The 13,324-nt window shown below is 33.6% G+C and overlaps 3 protein-coding genes across 3 annotated transcripts in view; 1 reads left to right on the forward strand and 2 right to left on the reverse strand.

Annotated features, from left to right (window-relative positions):
* The window catches only part of LOC102605822 (keratin-associated protein 6-2), a 3,865-nt gene extending 1,417 nt beyond the window's left edge, over positions 1-2,448 (reverse strand). Inside the window, exons 1-2 of the mRNA XM_006362009.2 lie at positions 2,346-2,448; positions 2,180-2,224 (exon numbers count right to left, since the gene is read on the reverse strand). Coding sequence (XP_006362071.1) covers positions 2,180-2,224; positions 2,346-2,385 — 85 coding nt within the window. The 5' untranslated portion in view covers positions 2,386-2,448. The remainder of the gene's footprint in view (positions 1-2,179; positions 2,225-2,345) is intronic.
* Positions 2,449-2,573: 125 nt separating this feature from the next.
* Positions 2,574-6,541, forward strand: LOC102606160 (uncharacterized). Its single transcript, XM_006362010.2, has 4 exons — positions 2,574-2,667; positions 2,894-2,988; positions 4,097-4,371; positions 5,316-6,541. Exons 1-4 carry the CDS (start codon positions 2,638-2,640, stop codon positions 6,080-6,082), a joined length of 1,167 nt encoding a protein of 388 aa, XP_006362072.1. The 5' UTR covers positions 2,574-2,637; the 3' UTR covers positions 6,083-6,541.
* Positions 6,542-8,801: 2,260 nt separating this feature from the next.
* Positions 8,802-11,373, reverse strand: LOC102582474 (uncharacterized). The gene is made up of 4 exons (XM_006362023.1): positions 10,446-11,373; positions 10,193-10,326; positions 9,287-9,953; positions 8,802-8,917 (listed from the first exon to the last, which is right to left on the reverse strand). Exons 1-4 carry the CDS (start codon positions 11,359-11,361, stop codon positions 8,802-8,804), a joined length of 1,833 nt encoding a protein of 610 aa, XP_006362085.1. The 5' UTR covers positions 11,362-11,373.
* Between the last annotated feature and the right edge of the window lie 1,951 nt (positions 11,374-13,324).

A 13,324-nucleotide genomic window follows, 5' to 3' on the forward strand; every position in this document is an offset into this window, starting at 1 on the left:
AGAAGGGGGGGGGGGGGGGGGGGGGGTTGTGCTCGGATGTTTGGACAGAGATATGTCCCAACCCTTAGATAAACACTACGGCTTTGCTAACCTACGCAAAACATAAGGATATCTCCTTTGTTTCTTTAGAAACATGAGGATAATCAATTTCATAAGATAAATATAGTAGTATATGATACTTTTAACATTTTCCATGTCAACAATCAGACAAAGGGAACAAGGAAATAAACAGAGAAATGTGAATACAGAGATGTTAAAGGAGGATTTTCATCAGACAAAGATTCTAGTGAAGAACTAACATGCATAGCAGTGTTTTAGGGCTAACAACTGACAAGGTTTATATGGCTTGAAGGAAAAAGCGAGAAGTGAAGCAAACATTTCATGGAAAACTTAAAAAAAAGACCAAAAGTACCTGAATTTAGTACTATAATAATCAAATTGCAACTGACAACTAATTTCAGAATCCAGGATACAATAGTGCCAACATTTCCAACTCCTAAAGTTGAGCTTCAAAGAACATCCCCTTTCTTTTGGATCATTTTACGGGTCATTGTTTGAAAGCACACTTCTTTGAAGCGCATGGTTTCACCCATGAAGCGGTTACCCCTTACTTCACTCTAAGAAATGAAGCGGTGACTTTTAATAACACTGATGAGTGATGCCTAGAGACGTATAGAACATTCAAAGATTTCCTCCATTTATAGGAAGTCATCAACAACCAAGGTAGGAATACTTCATCAAAAATCAACCAAGGTAGGTTTAAGAATCCAGAACACAGCCAACATGGCAAAACTAAGGTTTCCCCTACAAATTGCTTCAGATCATGCCAACTACTAGCCTTCCATGCTGTAACCCGGGACCAACAGCGACACTTTGGTATCTCTGGAAAGGATTCCCTCCCAAATCTACTATTTGCAGGGAGCTAATTAATAGATAAGGAACATCTTGGCCGACAAACTGATACACACTCCATATAATTGATGCTACATCTGTCCATGCACTTAAGTTCCATAGAAAGCAAGGGAGGGTGGGGATCATCTACTGCAAGGGACACTTGAGATCACATGTCTTGGAGGCTTAGCACAGAGGCTTGTCTAGATGCCTTTTTCCTTGCTTTAATATCAGTTTAACTGAAAGAGTAGCAGTTTCTAAGTTGGCATAGTTTACCAAAAACATGCTTCAAAAGTCTTCTCAGGTCCACTTATTCCTTAAGCTACCACTGCCTTCAATAGGCAAATTTATAAATTTTCTAACTTCCTCTATGCACATTTAATATAGCTACTATCATAAAACAATCCTCTCCATGAGGATAGGTGCTTTAACATGTTCCCTTCCAAGCAAATGTCAAAAAGTACTGATCTTTCCTTTTAGTTTATTCCTCTTAAAAGAGGCTAAAGACAGCAGCCACCTCTTTTTGCACTGTTCTGTCGCTGAACAACTTTGGGATAAAATGTAGATGCCAGAAACAATGACCACATTCTAAAAAAATCTTTGATGTATTTCCAGCAACAATGACCGCATTCTACATTATGAAATAGTGTTCTATAATTTTCTTGAATATATGTTCACGGTCTTCTGACATCTGGACTCTACATGTATGAAATTCTACCAAATGCTTCAGCACTGTAAACACTAGAGAAACTGCGCACTTGGATACATGACAAACTAATCATATTTTTTCATGTATAGTTCATTTCAATCTAGTTCATAATCAACCAAGCTGGTGCTAAAGAATACGTATTAAGTACTATGCTTTCTGCAATACCATATTTCAGGGCTGACAAATCTTGTAAACCATGTCACCCCAATTCATAAGCACGTAATCGAAGACTCAATAAAGATGGAAAACTTTTCTTCTGAACTGATACTGAAAAGATACTAGGACAAGCAAATTAGTAGTGTCTCACTAATAAGTATAACAAGTCACTAAACCAAATTCAGAACAAGAATTCCCAAAGAACAACAGTAATATCACTAATCACTATACAACATACAAAAAAAATAATCTGCTCAACCCCACTAAACTCCTAATATACAATTCACATTTTCCTGCTCCAAGCTAGACCCTTTGGTTAGTAAAAAGTGAAAAAATGTTATTTTTTATGCAAAAAAAAACAATAAAACAGACCTAAAAAGATATTTTAGAACCCAAAAAAGCTTGAAAATGAAGGAATCAAACCTCCGAAACCCCATCCTACACCGAATCCGCAACCAATGCCAGCACCTAAACACAATTTCAATTTTTTTGCATCAGTACATGAAAGCAAGTAAAAGAGAGAGGAAAAAAAATAAGCTTTTGTTCTTATTAAAAGAGAAGAAGTAAAGTACTGAAAATCTATGCATACCAAAACCGATACCGGTTCCAGTAAAGTTTGTCATCACCATTGCTTCCGGCGAACAAATTACCAATCAATTGAAGAAAGATTTACAAATTGGGAGTAAAGTTTCCTTATAAAAAGCCCATTTTTAAGGGACTACATTGAACTTACTACAAACATAAGTGACCAAAACTGTACGGTGTATATATTTAAGGGACTACATTGAACTTACTATAAACATAAAGTGACCATTTTTGCCATTTTCTCTTTGAAATTAGTGTAGCAGCAGTCAAGAAGATCAGCAGGCAACGATCGAGCCATGGCTTTCCTCTTCCACAAATTTCAAGAGGTTCTCTATTTCACCTTGCACCCTTTAAACTGTTCATTTGGTACGAGAGATAAAGGGATAATTAATTTCATGATAACTTGTTCACGAATAAAACTGTACATTTTGTTCTAATTTTTTCTTCATTAAGTATCTTGAAGTCATTTGTAATGTGAGTTTGCATTTGTTTGTTGAATTGACACTGTTAATTATGTAAAATTGATTTTTTGAATTGACACACGACTTGCAGGGAGTGAAAATTCTTGCTAAAAGCCCCACTTTTGCTAGAGAATCGAGGCTTCTTCAGTTCGAAGCTGACATAAATCTACTATTCCTTTACACAAGGTAAGAGGTGATGTACAAATTGAAATTAATTTTATGGCTAGCTGTTTTATATTGTCATTGTAATTATATTGTTTTATTCAACATTTTCTCAGTTTGCTTCAATTATAGTAAGAACAATTGAAGTATAATGTAGTGTGAAATTCGGTTTCTTCATTGCTGATAGATCTAGAAAGAACTTTTTGTGTCTTTATCAAAGGGGGAATGAAGAACTTGTTTGATATTTGTGAATTTCTGTTTGCTTTTTAAGTTAAAACAACAACAACAAATTTAGTGTTATCCCACATGTGGGGTCTGAGGAGGGTAGAGTGTACACACACCTTACCCCTACCTTTGAGAAGGTAGAGAGGTTTCCGAAAGAGCATCAGCTGAACAGACAGTCATAAAGAGGCAATAGCAATAAACAGAAAGAAAAGAACAATAAGATTATCACCATATCGAGGCGAAATAACAAGTAGTTATAGAAATCTAAAAATATGGGAAACAAACGAATAAAACTCTGGGAAAAGGGAATGACTTCTAACTAACCTTCTACCTTAATCCTCGATCTCCACACCCTCTTGTCAAGCGTCATGTTCTCAGTGGGCTGAAGTTGCAACATATCCTTCTGATTGCATTAAGTTATTTTTCATAACTAGGGATTTGCTTGGGGACCGTGGTAACAGTCCTTATTCCACATTTTTCTTTCAGTTTCTTCTTTAGAGGCGTACTGCTTCGGCGGGAACTGTGGTAGCATTGAGAGAGATAGTTTCTTTATTTTCTTGCCCTCGTTGATAAATAGTAGAACAACAACAACAAAACACCATACCCAGTATAATCCCACAAGTGGGGTCTGGGGAGGGTGGTGGGTATAGGGTCTATCAAGTAAAACATATCAAAATAGTATGAAACGAAAGTACAGAAATATGCTTTAGTGGGGAATTGAACCAACAGAGGGACTCATTTTGAAATTCCTTTACCCTGAACCGAGGCGCTCAGTTTGATAAATAGTAGAAGTAACTAATATTTTTATGCCTTAAAAATTGCGGCTTTGGTGGCGAAATTACGTGTTATCTTTTTGAATAGATGCACCACTGTAGTTTAATGTTGCCCTGATAAACTTTACTTTCAGTTACAACCGTTTAGGAAGGAATGCCGAAGAAGCTGATGCAGAGGAGATTATTGATATGGCTAACAAAGCCTCCTTAGACGATCAACAGAAGCAAGTTCATGAGAATGTGCATTCTCAGGTTACAAACTTTTGCAGCTATATGGATGAGATATTACTCCTGGATCAAAAGGTCAAAGACAATCAGGCCACATCACCAGCAACACCACATTCTCCTCCTCGTAGTAGTGGCCTTGGTCTTGCTGTTGGTGGGAATTCTCTAGCACAAGACCGCATTGGTAAGAATCAGCTGCATCTTAAGCTAAATTTTCCATGTACTTCTTAGTTGTTGTTGTATTTTTTTCTGAGAAGGACTTCTTAGTTGTTATATTGTGAAAACTTTGTTTTGAATTTTGACTTGCACCCTACTTCATTGTTGGTAACCATTTGATTTCCTGCTTCTGCTCTGCCATGACATTGCTTTACCTTGCGTCATGCTGTCCTTACAATTATTTGGCTGTATCTCTCCGGTATATATCTAGTATTATCGTTAAGACCACTACTTCATTTTTATATTAAGCACAGTAAGCCTTCAACCAGTGTTGAAAATGTTTTCGTTATACAGGTAGACAATGGAAGTAGTTATTCCTGCCTCTTGTAGCCGGTAATTACTGTATCCCTTGAAATTTCTGAAGTCTAGTATTACTGAATTTATGTAGAAATTGATGAAGTTCCTAGAATCTTTTGATTGGTAAGATGGATTTGCACTTCTTTACACAAAGACAAGGTGGGGATGGGGTGGGTGGTGGTGGTGATAGTGGGGGGGGGGTGTGTACCTCATCTTAAAGCACATCTGCACATGGATTAAGTAGATCAAATCCAACTCTAAGCTTAAGACACTAAAAATACGATTACTGAGTCTGGAGGTAAACTGCTAAAGGAACGGAGTGTAGTTATTCCAATTGGAATGTTACTTCAACTTCTTCATTGGGAGGGGTGAATTGTCACTATTATATTTCCTTCAGTTCATTCAGTATAAAACATGATATCTATAATGAAGTTGATGGGCAGTTCTAGTTGTGTAAATATTTAATCTGTTGCAGCATAGGCAATAACATAAAATCACAGATCATGAGGCTCTTTGGTGGTTGGTTTTGCATATTTTGTATTTCATCTGTTCTTTGCAGTGGCTTCATAGCTGCATCACCCTGGTTTTTAATTACTGATAAAAATTTCAGCACAGCTGTACCTGAAACCAAGACATTGCACCGCACAGAGGTTTCACAGAAGTTAAAGGATCTTATGGGCTACACTCTCGAGGTAAAACCATCTCAAATTCCCCATGAGGATGCCGGAAAGGGTTTATTCTTACAAGGTGAAGCCAATATTGGTTCTGTCATAGCATTCTATCCTGGAGTACTCTACCCTCCAGCATATTACCGCTACATTCTTGGGTACCCTAGAGTTGATCCCCAAAATTCACATCTGATCACACGGTATGATGGAACTATGATCAATGCACAACCATGGGGTGCTGGTGGTGAATCTCGTGAATTATGGGATTGGACCAGTTCTCCTGAACCTAAGCACACTATGCAAGCTGATGAGAAAGGTTCTGACCTAGATGGAACACACGTTGGAGGCAACCTTGAAATGTTGGAAAGGAGAAACCCTCTAGCCTTTGCTCATTTCGCCAACCACCCAGCCAAAGGCATGGTCCCGAATGTAATGATATACCCTTATGATTTTCCCCTCCTTGAGAAGGACATGAGACCCTATATACCTAATGTTCCATTTGGAAACGATGAAGAAACAGACACGAGTAAATTTGGCAGCTTTAGGTTGAAAACGTGGAAGTCCAACAACAATGAATCAAAAGTCCCCGTTCTGAAGACACTTGTTCTTGTGGCTACTAGAGCAATTTGTGATGAAGAGGTTCTACTGAACTACAGACTGAGCAATTCAGAGCACATACCATCGTGGTATACTCCAGTAGATGAAGAGGATTAAGGGCATTGGAGCTAAGATCATTATGATGATGGATGCATATATAAGGTGTTGAACAACCATTTAAGCAAACACGTTTATACGATCACCAGTCATTGCTCAAGGCCAGCACAGAATGCCGCATTGATTTTGGCCATGATATCTGGTTCTCTTTCATTTCTCAACAGTTATATGAATTACTTAACTAGAAAACGTTGTGCTGAGCTCTAGAAATAGTTGAACTTTGCTCAGACGACGAATGGTAATATTTTCATTGAGTAACTGAATAAGGCAGGAAAGGAATCCACCTTAACTGAAAGGCTGAACTCAAGACTTAAAATCAAAATCCTGTTTTTTTGTGCTTTGTTATTCAGTTACTGCACTTTTTGTGATTGATTATTCGATTAAGAGTCGGCAATTGTACTGCTTTTGCTTAAGAGTACAATGCATGATGTATGGGATAGGCACATCTCGAGTTTTGAACTTTGTTGCAAACAACATACTGATATTTAAGTAGAGAAGGATAGGACGAGGAGTCACTATCCACTTAGTTTTTAACTGTGCGCCATTGACCCTCGGGGATTCTCGGTAACTGGACTGGTTAGTCATGTTAGCATTTTTATTTTGTCATGTTACTATTTTTTAGGAGTTGTTTAGTCTTTCAGAGATTTATATATATAATGATTTTTTAGTATTTTATTTTGCATAAAATTTGCTTGAGATAAGTTTATATGAAGTAATATGATAGGTGAAAGATTCATACAGCCCACCTCAAATTGTTTAGAATTAAAATTAGTTTGGTTAAAAGTTGCCTAACTTAACGTCCAGATAATTGATAAACTCCATGGTGACAGAAAGAAAGTAAAAAAAGGGGGACACTACCATATTTTAACATATTCCATTTGAAAAAGCTAAGCTTCGAAATGTACATATACATAGGTATAGTACGGGTTTGAGTTGTGGAAATAGTCATTAATATTACATTAGGATAGATTGTCTATGTCATATCTCTTGAAATTAGGTCTTTCTGACGACTCTGCTAACATGAGATATTTTGTACACTGAACTGTATTTTTTATAAGTTATAGATATATAAGCTTCCAGAAGTCCTTATATATGTGTGAAAGTTCAAGAAATTAAGTATTAAAACAAGTTAGGTTTACAGTTGAAAGTGGAATTATTTAATTAGTCTTTTTTATATGTTTTCACCCGGAAAAAATGGAAAAGAAAAAAGAGACAATAGTGAGTTTGACAAATAAAACCTTGTAATTAATTCTTTATATGAATCTGCATGTAACAGTTTTTATCCACCAACATGTCTCAGTCCTCACAATGATCCAACTTTAAAAGATCTTTTACACTAATAAGTGGGATTGGGAACCAAAAGGATAAAACATGTGTATTCCTAATCTTATATACAACCTTTCGGATTCACCCCGCCTTACAATCTTGCTTCCTATTGTAATTGTCATGATAGTACGTGTGTCCCAGCCCGCCTTTTTGTTGGTTTTGAAGTCGTTTGTAATTTGGGCGGGGCGCGTAATTAATTTTATAAGTGATATCTAAGAAAGATAAGATATACACAAACTTTACTCTTATTGCACTATCTTATAAGATATAGAGATTATTTTTTATAAACTTTGACTCAAAAGAGAAGTTAATCGAAGCAAAGTTACTAGAAAAATAAAAAAATTATTGATCATTTCAAATTCTTTTATATATATAAAATGAATCCTTTTAGATTAGATGACTAGCTTTACCTACATGATTTCTGATATGTTTACTTGAGTCGAGAGTCTATAAAAAACAATCTCTCTATTTTTGTAAAAATACCATTTCTTAAAAAACTTTACTTGCGGAATTATCACCGAATATGTTGTTGTTGGGTTGTTGTAGAGTGGATGCTCCCAATTGGCAGAAGGTGGTGAATCAGCTAATAACGAATTAATCAAGTATGTACTAAAAGACAAGATCAAACAAAAATAGTGGATTAATTGTTTGGATATCACTAAAAGAAAAGTTAATTAGTTGCTCTTAATTCATTTTGATTAGCTGAAATTCCACAAGTAATCCATTAATTAATACTAAATAAATACAATGTGGATATGTGGTCCTTCCCACTCATTCCTCATCACAACTTCTTCAGAACAAAATATATTGTTTCTGGTACACAAACTAAATTTGATTACTTCATTATATTCCAATTCTATCGTGTCCACTCAGCAGTCTTTCAAGTATTTTTCTTTTTGATATCTGTTTCACATCGAGACGTCTCATGTTAGGTGTAAAGCGTTTTTCATCAAAGACGATTATATATCTAAGGCTCGAACTCGTGACCTCTGATTAAAAATGGATGATGGGTACTTACTAGTCCCAGAGTAAAAAAATTTACAAAGAGCGTTCAAAATATAAAAAGGTACACACATGACAAAATTACTAAGAAAATTCAATACCTTGGCTGATTTTTACCAAAAGGGTTCAAAATATATTGTAATTTTTTGAAACCCTCTTACGTTACCTTGGCTCCACCTTAGTACTTATTACTCCACCGTAATTTTTTTGGTGATATCTCTCTTGTAGCTAGATGAATGAATATAAAGACCAAAATTGTATATATTAATAAAGAAACAATAAGAAAGGAGTACATTTCTTAAATGATCATATTCGATATATATATTGGAAGTGGGCAAAATTTTTAATCCTATGATTAATATAACAAGGGAATTAAATATGTCTAGTTTCACTACACTGACTGAGTGAATACATTTTTCTGTCTTTCCCTGTCCTTAATTACCAGATTTTTCCTACTAATTTCACCCTTTTCAATCAACTGAGGTTCTTCTGATATACTGGAAAGTCCTGGAAAAAAATATATATAGGGTAAGGGGTTCACATACACATAAGAAAATAATGTCACTTAGACATGATAAATTTGAAAAGCTTCCCAAAAAAAGAGTTAATTTGGACTACTAAATTAGCTTAAGATGGTACAAAATTTAATTTATATACACTGACAGTATAAAGTGATTTTAACTATCACAACATGTTATCTACTTTATTTTCTAGGGTTATAGAATTAGGCTTATATATCAACAGTTGAAATATCGTTGCGGATTACTTTAGAAGGATATTGTAAGAAAGTTACACATTGTCAGTGCATATAAGTTAAACTCTGATGGTATACTTACATATATAATACTTTCTACAACACAAAATCTTGAAACATACCTTCAATGAAACCCTTCTTTTGCAATAGAATTCTTGTAGCTCTCATGACATCATGTGGTTGATTTGTTTTTTCACTAAGATCAACAAAAGTCTTCAATTGAGCATTTTTAAATAACCAAGTTGACTCCATTTGTTTGTTGATCATTCTAACAGCATAATAAGGGATTCTCATATTTTTCTTCATTGTTGATGATGATGATGATGATGAAGAATAATCCATTTTAAAGCAACAATTAACAAACATAATACAATCCACCAAGCTCTCTTTAGCTAATCCTTTCATATCATATGCTTGTGATCTTCTCCAAAGGCTTTTGGAATGTGAATTAGTTGGAGATGAAAGTGATAAAGCTTTAGTTGTATCACTAATTGCATCATTAGCCTCTCCTAATAACAATTTACATTGTGCTCTATTGCTATAAAGCACAATTCTTTCTTTTCTAAATCTTAATGGACATAACTCCAAAGCCTCACTATATTTCATCATTGCTTCTTCAATTTTCCCTAACCAAAAACTATTGTTCCCTTCTTGTTTCATCAAACTCACCATTACCCTTTTCTCTTCAAGTTTCTCATCACTCATATTTTGCTCCCTTTTCTTCCTATCTACTTTCAAACCCCATATTTCTTCAAGCACTTGTTGAACACCGATATTCTTGATTTTCACCTGTTGAGACATAATATAATTAATATGTAATTAAACGTACTACATGTGTTCGCTATTTAAATTTTTAAATGACATGGTAATTTAAAATGGTATCAGAATAGGCAAAAGATCATGAGTTCAAATCTCATCACCACCTACAAGATAGAAATATTTTCACTCATTTGACCCGTGAAAAAAAACACAAATTTATACATTAGGGGGCGTGTTGAGACATAATACGATCAAGTAATTATCATTACCTTTCTTTGTTTGAAATCTGCAAGAAGAGTTCTTGTGATTGTATTACCAACATTTGATCTACCTCCAAGAGTCCTAAGTTCAATTAAATCAACAAGACACATGGAAGCCACTTTAAGAACTTTGTACCTTGTACCTGTTGAGATATAATATAATAGCAAATTATTAACATCACATGTTCTCTAACTACTTAAGTTGTTAGATAAGCTGACGGTTAAAATTTTTAGATGAGATGATCACATAATTTAGCAGTACCTGAATCGGCAAGAAGTAGAAGTAGACAATCTATTCCCATATATTGCCAATCATCTGAAGATCTTGCAAGATTACAAAGATTCTTGATTACATCCTTTGATTCAGCTATACATCTTCTTCCATCTTTATTATAACACAAAACTCTAATTAATCCAACCCCTCCTGGTGAAGAATCATTAGCCAATCCACCCCACATTTCACTTAACTCCTTCAAAAAAATTTGCTCACAAATGAGATTTAAACACCTTTCCTTAATTGCAAAGCAATTTAAAAGATGTAAACTCCAACATTGAAGTTGACTAGCCCATTCTTCAGCTTTACTATTTTCCATTTCTAGTCCTCCAACTCCTCTAGTCAACAAATCACAATGATATTTCAATCTCATAGTCAAATCCTTCACACCAACAAACTCTTTGTACACAACTTCAAGACATGTTGAAGCCAAATTCATGGCTAATTTCACAATTTCTTCTTCATAAATTGCTACACTTTTGAATGTCTTTTCATAACTTGCTAAGTGACCAATTGCTCTAATAGCCACTCTTTGTTCAACCCAAGTCATTTTTCCTCTTAAAAGATCCAATAATGGGACTAAAACACCACAATCCAATGCTTTAATAGCAAACTCAACATTGTTCATTGTATAAGAACCAATAATATGAGAAGCATAATAAGGAATATAAATATTTTGATTTTTTTGAAGCCAAGATTTTTGATTTATACCTTTGTTGATTAAACTTGCCATGCATTCAAAAATGCCTAAAGATGGAAGCTCTTTGTCATTTGGTTGAGACATTGCCATGGTCCAAAGGCCACTTAACACTAGCACAAGTTCTTGATCTTCATCAATCAAATGCATTTTTTTAAAGTAGTTCTTGATTCCATTGCTTCTAATTAATGAATTTGTTTCCTTCATTATGCAAAAGAAACAACCTAAAGGGTTATTATAGCAACATTTCTCATCCAAACTAGGCATGGTGGGAATTGGAACTTTTTCTTTTTTATTGAGAGAAATATTCATGGAAGAAGCAAGGAGAGAAATTTTGGTGTAGTAACACTAGGGTTTTTTTAGTGTGTGTTTATGGTTGAAATTTGAAAGTTAATACAAAGGAGATAATTATCATCTTAGTATAGGAAAAAATGGTCAAAGTTGTGGCCTTTTGGAAGTGGAAACATACATGAGAAGATGTTGTATTTATCTAGTAACTTAGTATACTCCCTCAGTTTGTTTGGTTTGATTTGAGAGTTGAACTAATCAATGTGCAATGTGAATAATAAAATTTACATATTTAGAAATTATAAACAAAATACTATAAGTGGTTAAACTAATGAATGTTCAATGTGAATGATAAAGATTACATATTTAAAAACTACATATTCTTTGACGGTACACAATTAGAAATAAAATAATAACTAAAACAAATAAATAAAAATAAATGAAATATTATATACCGACATTTTGAAAGATTTTTTCACTATCAGATTACAAGAAAGAAAGGTTGTTAGATATCAAAGCCCCCAAAAATATGACGTAGTACATCAATAAAATGTGTAGAGAATTATAAAATATAAAATTCAAATATTATGTGATTCTTCTCATCTATCTAACCTTTTATGATCGGATAAAGTTATTCGGTATTAAATATTTACCTATCGATACATATAATAGTTACATCCACCAATAATCACTTAATACTTTATCATATAAGTTTACCTATAAAAAAATTTATTTACTGTTGAAATTAAAAGATTCCATTTCAAGTGATACAGTTGGTTATTCCTATATTATTTTATACATCTCAATAATCGTTACTAAGCATAAGCATTCATGTATATCATGAAAAGTTTTACTGGAGTGATAAATATTTTTTTTTATTTTTAAACAGAAATTTTAAGTTTAAGTTTAAATTATGTAGTCACTTTTGATAAGAAACACTTTACCTCCAAAAATAAAATTTTCTAATATAAATTCAAATTAGTCGAGTCTCAAACAAAGATTTTATCCAAAATTATTATTGAATTCGCAATTACATAAATCAGTGAAAAAAGTCCCTTTTTTTGTCATTTGAACTGTAACGTTCTGCCGTTAGCAACGTTGGATTTCAATATTTTGTGTAAAATTATTGAATATTTTGTGTAAACTTAATTTATGATTTTGTTGTTTACCTTTCTCCTGTTAGGTAAATTGGGTAAAAAAGTTATTTTGTCTTATGTGTGAAAAAAATAAATGGGGATACGTGAAAAGGTTGAAAGTGGATCTTCTAAATTCACATGTAAAATATATTTTAAACAAGAAAACAGTAATTTGCATAATTATTGTGGCAGGTAACAGGGTTTCTAATTATGTGAATCTTATCATATGTACAACTACAACATTTGTTTTTTTTATATAATATGATAAAAAGATTCCTTATCACTGTCTTCAGGTATATATCATTTCATATAGTTGCATGCAGTAAATGTTTTTGACAAAAATGAGGAAATAAATCTCATGACCCACTAATTCAACTTCATTCTGAAACACCATGTAACTCTATTAGAATTTAGGTGTGTTTGGTATGAAAAATATTTTCTGGAAAATGTTTTTTCAATTTTTTCATGTTTGGTTGGGTTAAATGTTTTCCAAATCAACTCATTTTCCTCAAAATTAAGGAAAATGACTTCCCTTCAAAACTTAAGGAAAACATTTTCCAAAACTCTCTTCCAACTTCAAATTACAATATTTTTTATTGAAAAAATCAATTTTTTTTTTCCCCCCCTTCAAAACAACCCCCCCCCCCCCAAAAAAAAAGAAAAAAATAAAAAATAAAATAAAATTAAAGCTTATTTTCAAAATATGTTTTTAACTTCAATTTTTTTACCTTACCCTCACCCCTACC

Source organism: Solanum tuberosum, unplaced genomic scaffold, assembly GCF_000226075.1.
Source record: "Solanum tuberosum cultivar DM 1-3 516 R44 unplaced genomic scaffold, SolTub_3.0 scf00381, whole genome shotgun sequence".
Taxonomy (NCBI): Eukaryota; Viridiplantae; Streptophyta; class Magnoliopsida; order Solanales; family Solanaceae; genus Solanum; species Solanum tuberosum.

Bases quoted from the DNA above. Each gene is read 5' to 3' on its own strand.
- LOC102606160 (XM_006362010.2), top strand. From the start codon at position 2,638: ATGGCTTTCCTCTTCCACAAATTTCAAGAG. The intron at 2,668-2,893 runs GTTCTCTATTTC...CACGACTTGCAG, and splicing joins TCTTCCACAAATTTCAAGAG to GGAGTGAAAATTCTTGCTAA. The intron at 2,989-4,096 runs GTAAGAGGTGAT...CTTTACTTTCAG, and splicing joins CTACTATTCCTTTACACAAG to TTACAACCGTTTAGGAAGGA.
- LOC102582474 (XM_006362023.1), bottom strand. From the start codon at position 11,361: ATGAAGGAAACAAATTCATTAATTAGAAGCAATGGAATCAAGAACTAC. The intron at 9,954-10,192 runs GTAATGATAATT...ATGTCTCAACAG, and splicing joins CAGATTTCAAACAAAGAAAG to GTGAAAATCAAGAATATCGG. The intron at 8,918-9,286 runs GTATGTTTCAAG...ATTTTTTTCCAG, and splicing joins AAAGAAGGGTTTCATTGAAG to GACTTTCCAGTATATCAGAA.